This window comes from Cyanistes caeruleus, chromosome 20 (genome assembly GCF_971803275.1).
Source record: "Cyanistes caeruleus chromosome 20, bCyaCae1.hap1.1, whole genome shotgun sequence".
NCBI classification, from domain to species: Eukaryota; Metazoa; Chordata; class Aves; order Passeriformes; family Paridae; genus Cyanistes; species Cyanistes caeruleus.
Genome location: NC_141720.1, coordinates 9719246 through 9740640, shown reverse-complemented (window position 1 = coordinate 9740640; position 21395 = coordinate 9719246). Strand labels below are relative to the sequence as shown.

Genomic DNA, 21395 nt, shown 5'->3' with positions numbered 1-21395 from the left:
GGTGACTGAGATTTTTGTGTTTGCTTCACCCACTCTGATGAGCAGAGACAGAGCTGGTCCCTGGTACCTTCATGGGACCAGCTGCTCCCTGCTCTGTTTTCCTGAACCCTGAGTGCACCGTGGTTGTGCTGCTCAAAACTGCATAGCAATCTCTGGTGTCTTCATAGCAGGGAAAGAGCACCTTTGGCACTTGATAATCCAGGCAGTGGGATTATCCAGGAGCAGGTAAATGGAACATCAGGAACTGATCCTGGTGCTGCTCAGCCAGGAATGCCCATCCAGGCTGGCCCCATCACAGCCCCTTGGGGACGATTCCAGGCACTGGTGGGGGCTGAGAACAGGGCAGCTGCAGAGTTTAAAATAAAATCTGTGTATTGGATTTCTGCTGTAGGTGCTTTACATTATAGATCAAACATGATGATTTTGTCTCAGCTTTATTTAGAGCTACATATTGCTAATGCAAAAAGGCGGAATTAAGTGAAACCCTTCTGGTGACAGTGTGCTCAGCCCGGGTTGCTGCTGGCCGTGCTGCACATTTGCTGTTTCCCAGAAAAGCAATCCAGAAATGAAGTGTTTGTTTCTTTTTAAGGGGCTTTTGACTAAATTCTTTAATTTCACTGGCTGTCAAGGTAGTGTTAAGTAAAATAGGTTTGAACTGCTGTAGTTTTTGTGTACTGGACTAGATGTCAGAAACCTTTGCCATCACTGGAAATTCTGTCACTCTGGATTTACTATCTGTTTCCCGCAGCTGAATTCCTGAGCAGTGTGATTTAACACCTTGGCTCTCCATCAACCAGGCCTGGCATTTATTTGAATGCATTACACCACTGGTTTCCATAAACTATTTTACAATTGTTTCATATAAATGACTGTTTATTTCTACAAAAACCATCTGTATTTCTGTGGAGAGCGGCAGATAACTGTGTGTAAAATTCAGTAATGTCACAACAGTGCAAGTTAAGGAAAAACAGATTGGGCTAAAAAAAACCTCTCATGCTTGTTTGTAATGTTAGAAGTTTGTTTTCACTATTTAAATATCTTTATTTATTAACCAGTATTTGCATTTGTAATGATAAAATCTTTATTCCACTTCAGAGGTGTTGAGGGGCTTTGGGGATTTTTAGCAGATAAACAGATTTAAGACGTCCTCGCAGCAGCAGGATTGGAGATGTAAACATTCTGCTCTGCAGCCAGTTCCTCTCGCACTGTTTACATATTTTCTGTTGTCTTATTGTCATTGCCAAGCATACAATGGAATCCTGCCCCTTCTGTCATGCTCCAAGGAAGCTCCCGCAGGAGGAGGCCTGAGCCCTCTCCCTGTTCCCACTTTCTCTGCCCTCTGCACTGGATTGATCCTGCTGCTCCCTCAACCCTTCTTGTTTCTGGCCCAGGGGCCATGGCCAGCACCCATGGGGACCCAGGGTTCCCCCAGGAGGACGAGGAGCTGCCTCGGTTTCCCTCCTCCCAGCCTGCACCCAAGGAGCCTCCACACTGAGCTATTTTAATTCCTCCATCTGCTGCCCATGTGCTGGCAGAGGGAACACTGGAATCCAGCAGTCTTACACTTAGCACGACTGATACTTTCTGACAGACTATTTGAAATGATAGAAATACATAAATCTCCTCTTTTTTATGACCTTGTAATAGCTGCAACATATTTCCAGCAAATATTTTCTATAGCAATAATAAAAAAGCGATAACAAAAAAATAAATATAAATACAGTTTAAACTCAAGCGGAATCGCGCTTTCAAAGCCCAGGGATGGAGCAGCAAAGCAATAAATCATAAATCCTTGTGAAAGGAGGGACTTGAAAGGGAAAGTCCCACGGACATCAGTGTTAAGTGTTTATCAACAGGGTTTTTTTGACTGCTCTGCTGCCTTCTGCCTGTGGACAGTGCTCAGTTCCCTTTTGCTTCCCTCCTGCCCAGCATCTGTTGCCGTGGCTGTTGGGCTGTGGCTGCCTAGCTGTCCACATTTCTGATTTTTTCTTTTTCATTTTCTTAGTTATTTTCTCTTTTCCTTTGTTCTTTCTTTTGCCCAGAGCAGCTGTGGCTGCCGGTGGATCCCTGGGAGTGTCCAAGGCCAGGCTGGACAGGGCTTGGAGCAGCCAGGGGTGGTGGAAGGTGTCCCTGCCAGGCAGGGGAAAGGACTAGATGGGGTTCCCTTCTGGCACGAGCCATTCTGTGGTTCCGTGGCTCTTGCAGGGCCCGGTGAGCAGGCAGCAGCATCTGGGGAGTGCTGCAGGTCAGGTGTGGAGGTGTTGCACCATTCACACCACGTTCAGGTGCTGCTCACACCAGCTGCTCTCGGGTGTGGTGGTGGCAGGGGGTTGTGGAAGGAGTTCAGGTGTGCCTGGGCTGTCTCATCAGCTGTGGAACTGCAGCAGAAACCCCTAGCAAAGAGCAGCATTAATGGATGACATGTGAGTAAATGAAACAACAGGGGCAAGGCTGTGGCAGAGCAGGCTGTGCTCCAGCAGGCTGAGAGGGAGCCAGAGACCACCTGAGTGTGATGGTGGGTTTTCCATGGCATGCTTAGATTTCCAAAAAAGATTTGACAAAGGCTCATAAAGCAATTAAGCTGTCACAGGATGAGAAGGAGGATCCTCACATGGATTAATAATTGATTAAAAGACAGGAAACAAAGAATAGGAATAATGGCCCTCGGTGATTAGTAACTAGGTTACTGGTGGGGCTCCAGTGGAACTGGTGCAACCTGCATTGTTCCTTAATGTGGGGCATGGAAAGGATGTGAATGCTGATGTGACAAAATGTGCTGTTGATACAAAAGAGGTAAGAATAGTGCAAATAAAAGCTGTCTGTGAAGCACTGCAGAGGTATCCACAGTGCTGAGTGACAGGACAATAAAATGAGAGAGGGAATTCAGTGTCAATGAGTACAAAATAATATACATGGTGAAAAGCAACTGTAACTATATGTGTACAATGATGGGCTCTAATTACCTTCCATCAGTCAGGAAAAGTATCCAGCATCATCACAGGTAGTTCTCTGAACACTTCAGCTCCTTGTAGGAGCAGGTAAATGGAACATCAGGAACTGAGTTCATAAATCCCAACGTACCCACATCTTAATTGCTATACTTTGCCTCAAAAAAGAGAATTGAAGAGATGCAGAAAGGGATGAGTGTGGAAATGGATCAGGCACGTGAAATGAGGAGCAGATGCTGAGGAGAGAAGGGCTTTTCTGGTGTGGAAAAGGCACAACTGGGTACAAGAGTTGTCTGTGAAGTGCAGGTGGTGGGGACAGTGAATTGGGAAGGTTTTTTTCCTGGTAGTTCAGAGACAGGAGCTGCTCACCCCAAACACTGGGGTGGCAATGGCTCATTGGAACAAAAGGAATACTTTTCCTCACACAGTGTAATAAATTCAGGAGGTAAATGTCATGGAAATGGGAAATTCAAAAGTGTTTTGGACAAGTGCACAGACAGTAAAGGGAGCAGAAACAGCTGATATAGCACAGGTGGAACTGGGGTGTTGGTGAGAATTATGGGAGCTCTTGAAGGTGAAGAGAGGGATATACAGGCATAGGGATATGTTTTCTTAGCAGAGACCAATGCTGTAAAATACAGGCTCAGTTTTCAACAATTTGATTTTTTTTGTTGGTACTGGTCTTTTTTGTTTGGGTTTGACAACTCCACAAACATTAAATATTCTTTCTATAATCCTCATTTCACCCTAGTAACTAGTTTGGAGACAGAGAGGGGCTTGGTTGGGGTTTTGTTTAAAGCCTGGTTCCCTGTTGCAGTGTTAGTATTGTTTATTGTGCAGATTCACCCCTGACCGTGGCATTCTTCATTGCTATTGAAAGTTAATGGGGGAAAAATTGCATTCCAAACATTTGAACCCGTAGTAGCCATGGCTGAACTTAGTTGATCTCTGGTGATCGGTTCAATTTAGTTACGATTTTTAGCCATTAGGCTGGGGCTGAATGATGGTGATTTGGTTGAGGCCAAATGTCTGCAGAAAATTGGCTGTTTGATAAGAGCCCTGTTATCAGAGGGGGATACTTTCTCATTTACATTTAGATGAGTATTGATTATTTATTTACTCAGAGAAGTGAGATTCGTTCCCAATCTTATCTCTCTAGTCTCTGCTTGTCAGCAGAAAGAGAGAGAGAGCTCCTGACAACAGCCCAAGATAACAGCACTTTGTAGTGGAGATAAAAGTTGGAATGGGCCTTTTTCTAGTCTTGACTGAAAGGATAAGTTTTAAAAATTAGAACTGATGGGTCATGCTTTCAAAAGCCCTTTCTGAAAGCTTTGCAGCTGAAATGGCAGCAGAATTGGTTTGTTGGTATGCAGGTGGCCCTTCCCTTCTGCACCAGGGACCCTGAATTTGCTTATAGGGTGGGATTCTTCCCAGGCACCTTTGTGTGCTCATAGGGAAGCTGTGGGCCCTGGGGTCTGTTTCCTTGTTTTTAATTCCTGATGACCATTCCTGTCTCTAAAGGGGTGGCTTGAAATAGCCACGTGGGCAGAATCCATGGTGAGAGAGGTTCAACAGGGATTTAGATGGAAGGGATGTGTGTGATGGAGGATCACCCACAGGAGGGGTGTGGAGCCTGGGAGCTGCCATCAGCAGGAAAGCTTGCCTTGAGACACTGGCCAGCACAGTCCGTGCCAGGATTTTAAAGGTTTATTTTACAACTGCATTGAACATTTGCATGAGATTACAGAAACCCATAAAATCCATCTTTGGTATTGCCACTTGAAAATTTGTTGAAATTCACAGAGCAAGATTCCATTAGGAGACCATTAAATTATCCAATATTCCTACTACAGTGACATCATTTGAACATGTGAGAGAAGCCTGATAGTAAAACTCCTCCACAGACTCAGCCTAACATTCTTCATCTGTTGGGAAGCAGAGGTCATGTAAATGTGGGCAGATATTTAAAGCATAATTGAAGAGTAGATACTCTCTGAAAATCCGTTTGCACTTTTTTATTAATTTCTCAGTATTTTCTGTTTTTAAGGAGTGATCCATAAGGCAGGTTGACCTGATTCCTGCTCTGGAGCTCTATTTCCCTGCTTTATTAGCAGAGCTAATACAGGCTTGACACAAACTGCGTAAAACAATTTACCTGATCATGGAATTCTCAAGCTGCTCCAGATAAAAATGATCCTGTGCCACTGCAGGGCATGCTGAGGGGTGTGATCCCTGATGGCTCTCCTCAGGGTTCAGCAGCTGGTTCTGATGGGGGTGATGGCCTTTGGGGTAGATCCAGCTGGTGGAATGGGATCCATACAGAGGGAGGGTGAACACTGCCTGCATTTAACCCTTCCATTGTTGTCAGGGTTTGCCCCCACTGAGTAGGGGTTTGGGACTGGGTACCAACAGCACAGATGTTCAGATCTGTGCCAGCAGTTCCCTTAGATGTAGTTGTGAATCTCTGAACATGCTTGGGAAAACAGACAAAGCCATTGGGTTTTGCTGTCGCTGGTCCTGTTCTTAAACCTACACCAGATTTTAAATCCAAATTGATTTACTGCTTTGATATTTCTTTCAATTCAGTATATTTTGCTTCTGCCTAACTAGAAGGCCTCTGTTTATCTAATTTATTTTAAATCTAAATTGTTAATCACATTTCCAGTAGCCGGCAGAGGAGCAGTGATGGTGCTGTTTGCCTTTCTGTGCTGCATGGTTTGCACTGCAGGTGCTGTGGCAGCTCCTCATGCCATCAGTGGTTCTGCTGGGCAGGGTGGGGCTTCTCCTGTGTCCTGCAAAAAGCCTGGCACTGCATCTGCTCTGAGTGGCACTGGGATTGAGGAGTGTCCATAACACTCATCGGGGAGGGAACACGCCCAGGCCAACGAGTGTCTCACGTGGCTGTGGGAAGATGGAATGAGAAGGTATAATTGAAATTCTGCTGTAGTAAATTTAAAATTAATTGGCTAACAAATTCCATTCCTTAGGCATGCCATCTGAGGCTGAAAGACTTAATTTTTTTATATATTTTAAATGTTTCATCATATATGCTCATAATTCAAAGTCAGCAAACAGTCAGAAATCTTTTAAGTACTCATGAAGGGGGAATAGATTTTGTTATTTCAGTTCCAGGTTTTTTGAGACCTGGTTAAAAGGGCTTTGAATTACTTGAGATTTTTCAGGTATCTGTTGTTTTACTGGATTAAAACAGCTGAGAACTTAATGTGCACTTCAGCTCTCAGGTGTGAGCAGAAGTGGAGCAAGGACAGGAGGGCATTGCCCCCTGCCCTTGGAAGGAGTTTTTCTTCTTCAGGGTCCCACCTGGAACTTGGAGCACTTGGGGCTTCACCTGGAATTCAGAGTGTCCTGGTTTTGTTCCAGCTAACACATGTAGTTTAAGGAGCCATTCAGCTAAAATATTCTTTTTTAAATGTCCTAGTTTTTGTAAAAACAATTTTTGGATACTTTTTCTGTAGTTGTAAAACAGCTTTTTAAGTCCTTACTTTGGAGATTTGGTTGGGAAAGAAAGAAGTTGGCACCTGAACCTTCAAGATCTACTGTTAAAATGTGAAAATAATTCAGTCAAAGCAGCAGCATTTGTCCCTCTGCGTGGTGCAGTTCATAAGGAAGGACTGATTTCCTTCCCACATATTTCCCAGTGCTCTGTGCAGGCAGGAGGGATGGATATCAGGGAGCAAACACCAGGGGCTTCTTCACTGGGGGAAGGTGCCCAGAACATCCCCGGGTGTCCAGCGAGGTCAGGCGGGTGTTTCCCACACCAGGCTGTGCTCCTGCCCTGCAGCATGGGCAGGGGTTTGCTGCAGGCTCACCTGGTGTAGGAACAAGGTGGGAGCATTGCACAGGGTCTTGTCAGGTCAGGGGACAGCTGCAGGCAATGGGAATGTGTTGTTTCCTTCCACCATCCTCCGGCCTCTGCCAGGGCCCTTCCTTTTGCCAAGGGCTCTGAGAATCCACCCCACCTGCTGTGCTCCTGGGCTGCGTAACCTCGTGTTAGTTGAACGTGCTAAGCCATCACTGTATTAGAAAACAGATGATTTTACAAGTTACTTTATGTTTCAGGTCCTCAGTATCGGCTGGAGAAGCAGAGTGAACCTAATGTCCCAGTAGATTTAGACTGTACCTTGGAGAGCCAGAGCACTTTGGAATTCTGCCTTGTCCGGGAGAACAGTATGTTTCCCCTTTTCACTTTTGCTCTTGTAAACTGCTTAAACTCACATAAGTTATGTATTTTGGAACACAAGCTGTACTGTCTGGGCAAGTACGTTTTGACGAGACTCTGTGTCCCGAGGCACTTCTCCGTGGTGCCAAAACAATATTCCAGAGGGAAATGATGGATCTCATACCTTTAGTAAATAGTCTGCATCCTGTTTATCACTTCATGATTAATCTTTTGCTGTTAAACTCTGCTCTGTGAAGTTATGGCCAACCCTGAAAAACACGAAATATGAACCTGTCTGTGTTGCAAACATTGCTCAGTGAGTCGAGGGGTTGGTCTGCAGGGTGTTGTGCTGTGTCAGTGTGGCTGACAGAGGCACTGGGGTTTTCTAATACAATTTAAAGAAACTAGCCATGCAGAAATAACTAGAGCAGTTTGATGATTTTTGAAGTACCAGACAAATAATCTTCTCTCCACCTCTGCTCAATTATTTTTATTCTATTACTGTTTTAATGATCCTAATATTTATTTACTGATTTATTTCTTTACATGAAACAATGTGAAACTTCAAAAAAAGACATTTAACATTGACTTGTGTTTGTTCCCTATGGCATTTTGGTCCATCCTTCATTCTTTACAAGAGCCACGCTCTCAGTTTTGGTGTTCTTTCATTCCATTTTGTGTAAAAATGTTGATTGTACTAATGAGTAAAACCATCACAGTCCTGCCCTCAGCCAAGAACTGCACACAGCCATAGTCAGAGCCTGCTTCAAGTAGTAGAAGAGTTTGTTCTTTCTGTGCAAAGGTTAAACCTTTCAACTGGTGCTTTTTGGCCACAGCAGCTGTATCTTACCCCAGAATGGCAGCAGAGCATCCCCAGAACAGCCCAAAACAGCCCAGATTGCAACAGTGAGCAGCAGGACGAGCCCCTGGTGCTGCTGGGCTGGGATTAACACTCACAGCTTTGGCTACTGTCTACATAAGGTGGGACTTGCTCCCAAAATACTCCTGGTGCTCCTGGTTCATGTCTTCATAAAATGGTTCTGAGAAACTGTAGGAGAGACCCTGGCAAGAGGGAGCAGGGGGGCTGTGCTGAGGAAATGGAGCAATTCTGAACTCACTAATCAAGTTGTGCTCTTCCACACGCCAGAATTCCCCGACGTCTGCATCCCACCTATTATTTTTGTATTGATTTTTAATCTATGAAATGATGCACACTAGTCATACTTGCATGGGTTTTGCTTCTGATTTAAAGTAACATTTTTTTAAACCCAGGCTCTGTAATTAAAAGAATACTGTAGATACTGCATTTTTAATGTATTTTCATCATTTGTGGAGGAATCCAGGCCGTGGCCTGTGGCTATATCTCCTGCAGGTCTTTGCTCTCTTGAGTGACTGGGGTTCAGATTGCCCCATTACTTAAAGAGTAAATCTGTTGGAAGTTTGTAGTTAGTGTAGCAGGAGGCAGTCAGTCTGCTCTGCTCCAGGAGAACCTCAGGAGCCTTGGCTCAAAATCAGTGTCGGTCACAGTGCTGAGGGGACTCTTCTCCCTTCTCCTGAAGTCCTTGTGCTGCACTGCTCCCCTTCCTTCCCAGGCCAGGGGACACCAAAGTGAGCCCTGCTCCTCCCCTGGGCACTGAAGAGGTGTGGGATGGATCCTTGGGGCTGCCAGGCCCAAATTCCCTGAGCTGGGAGAATTCCTGCCCTTGTTCCCTGAGCTGGGGGAGTTCCTGTCCTCGTTCAGCAGTGATGTGCCCAGCTAGGAGCAGGACCTGGAGCCCTGCTGGGGGGAGTCCCATGGCAGGGGCACCCTGCACGCCCCTGCCCAGAGGGCTCAAGGGCAGCGTGTGAGATCAGTCACAGTCCCTGCCTTGTGCAGAACCTGGCTGCTCCCTGCACTGTCAGAAAATGGATTTTGGGGTGCTTAGGAGCTATCTTTCGGCATGACATTAGACTAAAAAATATTGACAGTTTTGCACTATTAATAAAATAATGGCTTGACGATCCTATCAGCAAACTGAAATATTCACTTTGTGCATTCTGTCTTGATTTGAAATACTTTTAGCTTCTATATGGCAGTCAGAAAAAACTCTGTTGTAGCAGCTATTACTTGTAAATGTGCTCTTCATAGTCTCATAGTCATTTATAAATATATATATGGATGATGCCAAGCATCTGCTGGGAGAAGAGCAGCCACATTCCTTTGGGCAAAGAGAAAGTTTATATTTCAGGGTATTAAATGAAACAAAAACTTTCCATTATTAAGAAATATGTATGGAGAAATCCTCTTTCCATCCAGCATTTACTAATAGCATTCAAGCTAATAAACTGCTTTCAGTGTGCAGAACTTTTAACTTGCACAAAGATTTATCTTTAAATTGAAAGCTGCACTTTGTAATGCGAAATGCCTTTATGTGTGGTAGGAAGCCGTTCATGGCTAATTTAGTTTTATTCTTGCCATCTTACTTCTGGAAAGTTCCTCTTTCTCATTTTATCATTAGATAGTAATTAGTATTCAAGGGAAATTGGTCTTAATATATTAAAATTGGTTTAGTGCCTTTAGACCTATAGCAAAGCCAATGTCTTATTGGAAAATGTAATTGGGGACTCTGTGTATGTAATTAATTGTATTGCAATTAAGAACTTTCATTAAGCAATATTCTAGTACATTAAAGTAATAAGGGACATTTTTGCAGTGCAGTTAACTTTGTGTTTTGTTGTTTTATCGAGGAAATACAGGTTCACTTGCTCTTGAGTAGGCTGCATGTGACATTTCAGTGCTGTGATGTTCCTAATGTGTCATTTTTATCTGTGCTGCAGGGCTGGCAGGGGTCCCTGTTGCAGGAGGCTCCTGGTTTAGCTGAGCCCCCAGAGAAGGAAGCTCTGGTTTAGCTTCTGCCTTGCTTCCAGCTCATGGAGCTGGTGCTGTTCCATCGCTGCTGGTCTCAGTTGAAAATCAGAGTTTTCAGTAAGGAGGTGGCACAAGCGACCGACCCCACTGTGTTTCACAGGCCTGGCCTGGGGGCTTTGTGGGCAGCCCGGGGTCGGGGGGGTCATTTCTGCCCTGTCCCAGCTCCTGTCCCAGCACAGGGTGCCATGGTGACCACACAGCTGGGGACAGGGCTGTGGGGACACCCTGCTGCCTTCCAGCCTGGAGGAGGGTCCCGCCCTTGGCAGCCGGGCAGCAGCGCCACTGCCCTCCTGCTTCACTGCCACGCATGGCCACACCACAGCCTCTCAAGATGCTTTTAAGTGCACCAAAAAGTTTGACATATCTCAGTGTATCTTTGGAGTAGTGCAGCATGAGGGTTTGACATGATACATTATGATAATCCATAGTATAGAGACATTAACACAGGGGTCTGTGACAAAATGCATTGTAATGTCTCAGAAGGAGCCATTACAATTTATCTTGTCACTCTGGAGCATGGAGTGGTTGCAGTGTTAAGATGGCTCTGCATAAATTCACATGGAGACTGTTTAATTTGATTTTTGGAATCCTTTCAAGTCGAATGGCACAGCCCAATTTGTAGCTTAACCCTTCGATGTCCCAATTCCCCAAAGGAGGGTCCATGGTGTGTGAGGAGGGCAGCACTGGGAAAGCTGTGGAGAAAGTCTCTGACCTGGGAATCTCCTACTTTATGCTCTCCATGTGCTTTTGGACTCATTTAACAGCAGATGCTCACAGTGGTGTAGTGTTGAGGCCACTCCAACAGTACAAATCTCAAGCAAAATTAATACTGAAAAATCTGACAGGCTGGTACCTGCTTTGCTGGAGCTTTAAAATCTGTACTAAAACTCCATCATCTCATCTTCCCATTATTAAAATTTCAGCAAAATATAAAGTTTTCATTAATCTCCTGCAGCAAATTTAGTTCTCTGAACTGGCAATTGGTTCAGCTTTTAGGACTACATTAGCCAGGATATTAAACAAAACGTGTCATTCCTCAGGATCTCCTGTAAGGAGCTAAATCAGTTTTCAAACATATTTATGCCACTTTATCTACCAGCATCTGAATGATCATTTCGAGCCGTAGTGCTTTATTAGCAGCTGGCATCAAAATTACTCTCTGCAATTATATATCGCATTATAGTAATGTTGAAATTGGTGTTAATCCAACATCATAAAATGTAAAAAATCTTTAAAGTGCGTTATATTTTTTCAGTAATTGGCATTTGGCTTAATGAGTTGTTGCCTTTTATAAAGGCAGTACCTGCAGTGGTAATAAGAATACTAATCAGTAAATAAAGTGCAGCTTCACACCAGCCCGAGGTGCTGCCAGCACATGGGAGATCTGTGCTAGTGTTGGCACCAAGGGTGGCACCTCTGGGGACGGACACCTCTGGGCCCACCTCTGGCTGGACTTGTGGGCACCTCTGGCCCGTGCCTGGGCTCCGTGCTGGGTGGCAGGCGGTGGTGGCCGCAGGGTGTCCCTGCTCCTCCCCTGGGGCACCGTGGTCAGGGACTGCCCGTGCTGCCAGGACCGTGCTGGCACGGCGTGCTGCTCTTCCTGCAGCCACCACCGACTGCCACCAGCGCCTCGGTGCTGCCCTGGGCTGGAGGGTGGCATTTCCTCCTCCCCGAGCGTTTGGTGCTCCCCCAGCCAGCTCCCCGTGGCGTGCCAAACCTCCCCTTCAGGACTGTGGCTTGTCTTGCAGGTTCAAGAGGAGAAGAGGTCTCAGAGGAGGATCCCCAGATCGATATTGCCACAGTGCAGGACATGCTCAGCAGCCACCACTACAAGTCCTTCAAAGTCAGCATGATCCACCGGCTGCGGTTCACCACGGACGTGCAGCTAGGTAAAGCGACCCGCGCCACAGCCCAGCCCTGTGGCTGTCCCTGCACATCTCAGGCCACTCTCCAGCAGTCATTATCACCTTGGGCCATTTTCTCAGGGAGCATTTGAAAGTGTTGCTGGCATTTCAGCAGTTAAAAATATTGCTTTCAGTTGAAAATACTTCGGTATTTTTATTATCCCCAATCAGTTGCACATGTTGCCTCTGAACGAAGGCCATTATTTAATGACCTCGTCTCTTTTTTTTCAGTCTAGGCTTCCTAATGGAAAGCTCCTTGCCAACTGTTTTGTTATTTTTAAATGAGGCTTTGCAAAATTGGGAGTTATTGGGTTTTTCCTTTTCTGAGACTGAAAGATTTTTAACGACCTAGTGGAAATTTGAGGTGGAACAAAATAAACGAGCATTCTCCAAAGGTTTTATATTGTCCTTATTGGCTCACTGAATGCTTTTGAAAACCCGAAGGCCAAGGGCTGACAGAATCCTGAATTATAAAAGCCCCATTACTGTTTTATAATGATTGAATGGCTTTTTATCTTTGTGTTTAAATTGTGAAAATTTGATTAATGATGCATTGGTAGGTGACCTATGACATTCCTGAAAATACTGCCATAAAGAAATGATTCAGCAGTAAGGTATTATGTGCCATAATGTTTACAAAATACATTTATTCCGTGGAATTCAGAATTGTTAATTTATCCCAACTCCTGTATTATTGTCACTACAGTCTCCTCATTCTTCCATCCTGAAGCACATATAAGAGGACATGTCTGTAAAATTCTCACTGAAGAGGCTTTTTTGGTTTATTTGGAGCTGTCTAGTTAAGGCAGGATTTATCAGCTGGTGCTGGAGCAGGGCAGTGCTGGGCATGTTTGCTGCATTCGAGCAAACTCAGGGTGTGATAGTTTGCTTCCAGTGAAGTTTGACTCACTGTATCTGGGAAGTGTCAGAAATGAGAGCTTGAAAAGGTCATGACAGATCACTAAAGATAAATGGTTAAGGGAGAAGAGCTGTTAAATGAAACAAATGGCTTAACTTGTGCAGCAGTGGAGGAGCTGACCCTGCCCAGTGCTGTAAGGACCATAAAATTTCCCTTTTATAACAATCTGTGAACTTGCAGGATTTTGATGGCAGTGCATTGACAATGGGGTTTTGTAATCTAATTATTTTTTAAAAATCAAAGAAAACCCCAGGAGGGTGTTCAAACCTTGGGCAAATTTAGAAAATCAAAATATTTCTATAAAGTCTGAGTAAGTTTCTGGGGTTTCTCCTGAATTTTTAAAAGAGATTAAAAGAGCAAGATTGGTAAAACAAGGACTGAGGGAGGGGCTATTTGGGTTTGGGCTGATGAGTGCTACATGTTACCTGTGACAGACTGCTTCTTCCTCCCTGAAATGGAAAAAACAGGCACTAATTTTTTGTCTTCAGCCACAGTGCCTGGTCTGGGAGCTGTTCTCCAGCAGTTTGATGATGGCCAGTTGCAAACACTTTCCTTTGCAGCCTTTTTTTGCCATAGCAGAGCAAGTGTTCCTCGAGGACCCTGAGAAATCCTCTGCCATTCCTTTGCTCTTTGATGGCAGATCAATGGTGCCAGTGGCTGTGCAGGAGTGGATTGCACTTTTTTGAAATGTTTTAGTTGTTTTGAGGCCTGAATTTGAGACAAGGTTTATGAAAAACATGGGAATAAATTTGATGTTCTGTGCATTGTGCACAGCTCTGTAGTAAAAGGTGATGTGTGGATGGCCATGGGAGGAGTGCCCAGCCCTCTGAGTGATGGGCTTATTGCATTTGAGGTGGCAGTTTAAGGTCTGGGCTTTGTGTTTCAGCCCATATCACAGGGTAGTGCACACACAGCAGCACTCTCAGCAGTTTTACAAAGGCTCTATCATGTTGTGGAGAACAAGACACATTTACTTGTGTATTACATTAGCAGAACTAACAGGAGCATATTGACTGGGAAAACGACTGCTGGCAAAAAGGGGGAGGGGGCAACTGCAGACCCCAACAAAGGGAGCAACAACAGAACACTGTTACTGGACCCATACATTGGTGGTATTCCTTTTGACAAAATGAATGAATTTAATAAACAGTAGAAGGAGCATTTTTACTTGGGTTTTGAGTGTGAGTGATTCGTGCTGCGAGACAGAGACTGCAGAAGCCACAGACACAATTGTATTTTGATTTCAGGTTTCAACACATCCAGATTGTGAGAACAATAACACAAAAAAGACAACATTCTTTGTCAATGTGCTCTCTGGATGTGGGTGAGCTTGAGCCAGTGATGTCGAGATACAGAAATAATGGATGAAGTATACAGCAACAATTTGCAGATAAAAATAATAGAAGTTAAAGTGTATTTTACATGATAAAAAAAAGATGAAAGAGGAGGAAGTCTGTTTCATCTGAGATGGTTACAAAACGGTGAAGTAGCCTCTGCTGAGAAGATTGATGCAATGGGGAGTGACCTTGGCTTGGAGCAGGAGCTGGTGATGTATGTATGAGCATCTCGCTGCTAAATGGACCCAGATTTGTAGCACTAATATACATGGAAGCCCAGAACCAAACTCAGGATGGCAATAAATCAACAGCCACTTTGGGTGTCATTTCTGGTTTATATTCCACTATTGTTCTATCACTTTAATTCATGTCACTATCATCTGTTCATCTGGAACAGTTTTATATAATTTTCCAGTGGAGTTACCTGACAAATCCTATCAAATTAACAAGGTGCATTAACAATATCGACTGACTGTGAATTCTGAAGTTGCAGGACCAAACAGTGAAATTTTTTTGAGGATATTTATAGGGGTGATGCTCTTAGAGGAAGGGATGGGGAACAGCCCTCACACATGAAAAATTTGCACCTTTATTTTTAGAACTTCCCCTGACTTTTTTTCAGTGAGAAAATGCGGCTTTGTATCATCAACTTCCATATTTTCCTTAAACTACAGCAAATACCATTCGGAATAATGAACCATTACAGTGAAATACCAACACCGACTTTACATAATCTGTCCAAAATTAAATCACAAACCAAAATGGGCTCCAGATACAGCCTCAGCCTACTCAAATTAGTGAGTTCCAGAAGCCTGGGTGTTAATTGGACTCTTGATACAATGCTTAATTGCAATGTGATCTCTCTGATGTGAGGTGTGTTTAATGCTAGAGCGCATTGTTGGGTTAGTGGGGTGTTCCACAATCCACAGGGTGGTCAAGGCTGGCCTCAGGTCTCAGGTCAGGGGCTGCAGCCAGATCCCCCCACCCAGGCTCCTTTCTTGTCAGAACCCTCAGGAGGGAGAAAGTTTTCTGCTTTTTTTCCAGAGATGCAAGAGCTAAATGATATATAAATACCTTTTTCCTATATTGCTTCCTTTTTTCTCATGTCTCATGAGCTTCACCCTGTAACTCATGACTGAAGACACATCTCTGTTTTTAAGGCTCTGCACACCTAGATGTAAAAAGCTGTTTGGGAAGTTTGTTCAGTTCCTGAGCTGGTTCCAGCAGGATCCTCCTCGCCCTCTGCACTGGTGTGGCCTCACCTTGAATACTGTGTGCAGTTTTGGGCACCACAATGTAAAAAAGACATTGAGCCATTAGAGGGCATCCAAAAGAGGCCATGAGGGTGGGGAAGGGTCTGGAGGTCTCATGAGGAGCAGGCGAGGGTGCTTTGTCTGGAGGAGACTGAGGTCAGACCTGGCTCTGGCATCCCCACGAGGGAAGCAGCGGGGCAGGATCGGGTCTCTGCTCTGGTGACAGTGACAGGACTGAAGGAAAGAGCTGCAGCTGGGTCAGGGCACATTTAGGTTGGATTGCAGGAAAAGGATTTTCACCCAGAGCAGGGCTGGGCTCTGGAACAGGCTTCCCTGGAAAGTGATCACAGCATCAACCCTGCTTGGGTTCAAGAGGTGTTTGGACAACACTGAAGCACAGGCTGGGACTGTTGGGGTGTCAGTGCAGGGCCAGCAGCTGGACTCGAGGGTCCTCGTGGGTCCCTCCCAGCTCAGCACGTTCTGAACCTCTGGTTCTGTTATTCTGTGATTCTGTGTCTGCTGCAGAGCAGACGGAGTGGGGCGGGTGGTGACAGACTCTGTTCCACGCAGCAGTGGTGACTGCAGAACCAGCAACATCTCCTATAAATCTCCAGCTCCTGTAGCTACTGCTTCCAAAAGAGCTCTGTATGCGTCTGGAAGGATTTTTTCTGTGATACTTCTTTCTTTTGGTATGCTTATGCAAGAGAATAAAATGCAGATTATCAATGCAGTTTGATAACCATTTGCTTCTGGTTTCAAAAGCCCCTGTGCTTTCAGAAAGCCCAGAAGGGCAATATACCTTCAGCCCATTTAAGATTTATAAAGTGTGTCAAACGGCTGATATGAAATCGGTTAAACAGATCACTGTTGTGGCTCTCTATTCTTTCTCATCTCAGGTATTTCTGGAGACAAGGTAGAGATAGACCCTGTTACTAATCAGAAGGCCAGCACTAAGTTTTGGATTAAGCAGAAACCCATTTCAATCGATTCTGAACTCCTCTGTGCCTGTGACCTTGCGGAAGAAAAAAGCCCAAGTGAGTAGTCCTTTTTATTTATGTTCTCTCTTCTCTGCCTCCCTGGATGTGCTCAATGTCCAAAGAATTATTGCTACCATGTCCTTTTCTTTCTATAGGTGTATTTTATTCATTACAGGATGTTTTTAATCTGAGTCAATTCTGTTATAGAGAGCACAGCATAAACAGACACACATTTTACGAGTGTCCTTTGATGCTGCTCTCAGCTAATGGCATCACTCAGTGTTTCTTGCCCACTATCACACCGAAGGGACACTGGCTCTGCCCAGCTGTCTCCAGCCCTGCAGCACAGCCAGCAAAATCCATGTTGCAACATAATTGCAAATTTTTGGCGCTTTTAAACTTCCAGACTGGTTTTTAATGTCTTTGGTGCAACTGAAGATCTCAGACATAGAGTAAGTGTCAGCTCAGTCTGAATTTGCCCCAGCCCTGGCTGCAGGGTCACTGGATTGAAGGTGCCAGTCTGGGCATTCTGTTGGTGGTGACCAGGCCAGGACAGCAGGGACAGCCAGGTCTGGGGACAGGCTGGACATCCCAGCTCAGTCATCACTCAGAGGTCAGAGCTGGCTCTGTAGAGTGCAACTTCAAAAGCGAGGGCTTCTGCTTGTTGTGTCAGTAGAGTAATGAGAGTCTCTATCTGGAAAATTTGTTTTAAAAAGCACAGGATGGGCCCTGAGAGAATTGGGCAATGGCTCCCAGTGGGGCCAAAATGGAACTGTCTACTATCAAAAAGTGACTGCAGTTCAAAAGCTCAGATGGATTTTATTGCACTTGTGCCTCTGCAGGGTAGTGAGATGCTGGTATTAAATACTTATCTGCAAGGTGACAGAGAGGGAGAATTATGTGATACATATTTACAGAGGTAATGATCTGTTGAATTCTCTTGGAAGAGTAAATTTATGGCTGCCACAGATTTTATCAGCAATTATTGAACTATATCCTTCTCTCCTTCATTACCCCTTCCTACTACATGTTCTTAGTTTAGTCATTGTCTTCCTTTTCTGTCTCTCCATCAAGATTTCATGGTTCTTGGATAGGCACAATCCCAAGGAGAAGTTTTCCCAATGACCTGGTAGTGTGAAACACGTGAGGATTTTGTGTACAGTGCACAGGGCACTTTGTCACACCTCTGCTCTGTATCCACATTTCTCTGCAAATGCAAACATTTGAGGGGATAAAACAAGGCTGTATTTGTATTCTTGCCCACAAAATAAGGCTGTATTTGAAGAGTTGAACTGAAACCTGAGGTTTCCACTGCTCTCAACACACCAGGGCACAATCCCTGGACCCCTGGGACCCTGTCCTGCCAGGATGGGGCTCTCCAGCCCCAGAGGCAGCATCTGCTGCTGTGGGGAATTATGTTTGTACACAAATCCTGGCAACCCAGGAATTTCAACCCCCAAGTGGAGCCTAGGTGTAGGAGGGCAGTACCTGCATATGGGGAGCACTGAGTGAAGAATCACAGTGGCTTTGGAGAGGACACTGACAGGTTGCAACCAAGGCAACCATAACAGTACTGAGGGGCTTATTTGCTCATTTTTGTGTAAAATCTTAAACTTCTCCTACTAAATCATGGTTCAGCACAGTTCAAAAAGGAGAAAATACTTCCTTCTGAAACTGCTGACCTTTTCCCAACTCACTAAAGATGTTCCAAAAGTCATTATTTTAGGCCAGGAGAAAAGACTTTTAGTGTGACATCTCAGAATGATGCATTTTGGGGGAACTGAACAGCAGATCAGTATCTCTTGAATTTTAAATGGAAAAAAGTTATTTTAGTAGCATAAAGGAATGAAACTCACTGTATTTCACAAGTTTTGTCTGTGATTTTTATCAGCACGGTGATGTATGTTTGTAGCAGAGTTTACATCAAAAATTATTCCTGGATCTTTCTTGAATGAATTATTGCAAAGAGAGGCTGAGTACAGATAAGGTCTTTGAGTTCTGCAATATATTTTGTTTTCATGTTTTTATCTCTTGTAACACAAACATGCTCCATCTCCTCTTTCAGAAGTGCTGGTGCTTGTCCCGTTGGGTTTGGGGCTCCTTCCCTCCCCAGGCACCTCACTGGGCTAGAACCCAGCTGAGCTGTGCTCTGCTGGGCTCTTGTGATTCTGAAGAGGTGAAGGGTTTGGAGCAGCCCCCAAAGGTGACCCTACTTTTTAGTACAAGGGCAAGAGGTGTTGGGAACGGAGCCTGAGTGCTGTTTCCAGCATAAGGGAGCAGAGGAGAGTCCCCTGCACATGTTCTGTGCTTCCCTCTGGACTGGGTAATGCAGAGAGGCTTTAGTGGCACCTGTGTGTGTGGAAGGACTCAGCAGCTGCAGAGCTGATGTGCTGGGAATGTTGATGGACAGCTCGGAGCCGTTCTGGACAGACTGAGTTTTCCTGTGCTGCGAGTTCACAGAACTCAGAGCTGCCTTCAGTGAGGGCAGAAAATGAAAACAGAAAGCTCTGGCATCTCATTTGCCATTAGTGGGGGAACTGTAGGCAGGGACTGATGATTTTTGTTTGCCCTTGTAGTAGCCCTGGGTCAGAATTCGAAGTTTTATTTGTAAATTAAATCAGACTCCATGGATTTAGACTGAGGGGAGAGTTAATGGCCTTGCTTGCCTGTTCCGATGCCATTAGAACCTGACAACACCGGGCACGAACGTCTTCTTTAAATCAGGTTCGGCCTGATTATCACGAGAGATTCTGAATGTTTTGAGTCCTGAAAGGAAGCATCCTATCATGGAGAAATAAGATTTAAGCCTTAATAAAGTAGTTGTCATTTTTATAGCTGAAAAGAGCTTTGTATCTCAATTAAGTGTACATAATATAAAGTCTTAAGGAAGCAACATAATATGTTTAATACAATTATATCCCTTTGCAATAGTGTAATTTAAAGGAAATCTGATTCTGGTAATGTCTCTTACATTACTTGGACAGGGGAGAAACTTGAGTGTCGCTGCCCCTGCCCATGTGCAGTGCTCTGTCCAAGCTGGATATCCAGGGCTGCCAGGATGGGCTGAGCTGGGGAGGGAGCAGAGCCCAGGGCAGCCCCACTGTGCCACCACATCTGATGGGCAGGGCACCCGCCCAGGGTGCTCCCAGGCATCTGTGCTTCACACGAGCTGCAGAAATTGGATTTATTTGATAATTTCCTTGACATACTGAAGCAACATTCTCTGTGATCCTTTATCTGCCTTTTTTTTTGCTTTCATAAAGCAGAGACATCTCAGTTTCTTTGTCAAAATACTCAGGGTATGAAGGTAAGTCTAAACAAGGGTGTGCCATAGGTCATGGAGTACATGGGTAACTTCAGTTTGTAATTTAATTGCCCGCTTTGCACCCTGCAGCTGAAGATTTCCTTTAAATTCTGATTCCATTGTTGCACTGGGGCTTAACAGAGTGTTAACCTGGTAATAGGCACAGGGCCTCCCCATTATATGTCTCGCTATCGAGCGGTTCTGCATGACTAGTTAAAAAAGATGGCAAGAAGATTAATGAAAGCTGCGAGTACAGAAGGGGGGCAGGTACCTCGGTGAGACTTCCAGCGAGGAGATATTAGAGCTGAACCAGAGCTTGGCTTTTTCTTTATCCTGTGACCTTTGAACCTGCCTTACTGTCGAGAGCTGCCAGCCGAGCCGACGTTTTGATTGATGTTGCTACACGAGTCAGTCTTTCCCATTGAATTCCACATCTGCACGAAAATAGCTTTTCCAGCAGTATTCACCCTGGCTGCAAGTGATAGCCAGAGCCATGCCTGAACCCCCTTTATGTAGTTTTCATTTAAAGCTAAAGGTATTTGATGTTTTAATTCAGTGTCCAGTTCCTCACGATTATGCACATTGGGTAATACTAATTTAATGCATTAGTTGTTGGGCTGTGGAAGGGCTGAAAATATCTAGGAAGTGTTGGGAAGGCATTGGGTTCCTGCTCTTGCAGAGCTGTTGCAGGTTTGCTTGGAGCCTGCAGTGGGGCCAGAGCAGAGGCAGCATGTGCTCTGCAAATGCTGCACAAAATATCGTGTGCTGCTTCCTGCTATCTCTGCTCCCACAGCAGAGCAAGAAGTAACACAGTAAAATTCCTACTCAATAGGAGACTAATCACAGGTTCTGACCACAAAACAGGTTCAGCAGAGAAAATGTTCCCAAACTTCAGGCTTAGAGCAAAAGACACATCCAGGTGAAGAGCAGAAGGGCAGAGCCCACGCATGGCCGGGGTGCAGGTGGGGGTGGCACAGGTGGCACAGGTGACCGTGGCTGTGCAGGCAGGGCTGGCACAGGTGGCACAGGTGGCACAGGTGGCACAGGTGCTGGGGTGCAGGCAGGGGGAGCACAGGTGGCACAGGTGCTGGGGTGCAGGCAGGGGGAGCACAGGTGGCACAGGTGACCGTGGCTGTGCAGGCAGGGCTGGCACAGGTGGCACAGGTGGCACAGGTGCTGGGGTGCAGGCAGGGGGAGCACAGGTGGCACAGGTGCCGGGGTGCAGGCAGGGGGAGCACAGGTGGCCATGGCTCTGCCAGCAGCTCCACGTGCCCTGCAGGGCTCAGGCCGTGCCAGGCCAGGGCAGCACCCACAGGATGCTGAGAGGGGGATACCAGAGGATACCAGAGAAGGCCTGGCAGGAAGCAGTCCGGGCTGGAGCTGCTGCAGGGCTGGGCTGTGCTGATTAACTTGGCCCCCTCCAGCAGCCTCTCCGTAAAAGTTCTCCTGAGCGCAATCAGGAGCGCGCATTGCCTCATCCTTTTAACAAATCTGTTTTGTAGCCCTATTAAAAGGGGTCTTCATCTATCCTGTCAAAGCTATTCTGCTGGGGTTTTTAGTTTAATTACACTATCCAATTAAAACTCCTCGCTGCATTTTGATTCGTCTCTCCTCGGGCCTGAGTGGATGTGACATTTACAAGGCTCGCCTCTCCGGCAGACAATG

At 45.4% G+C, this 21395-nt stretch overlaps 1 protein-coding gene across 3 annotated transcripts in view; it reads left to right on the top strand.

The window, feature by feature from the left end:
* The window catches only part of MAPKAP1 (MAPK associated protein 1), an 81476-nt gene that overhangs the window by 53258 nt on the left and 6823 nt on the right, over positions 1-21395 (top strand). The window contains exons 8-10 of one of the 3 annotated variants that reach the window (XM_086858513.1): positions 7029-7136; positions 11785-11925; positions 16346-16483. In XM_086858513.1, the coding sequence (XP_086714639.1) occupies positions 7029-7136; positions 11785-11925; positions 16346-16483 (387 nt within the window). The remainder of the gene's footprint in view (positions 1-7028; positions 7137-11784; positions 11926-16345; positions 16484-21395) is intronic. The other 2 variants (XM_086858514.1, XM_086858515.1) reach the window with 2 other exon arrangements.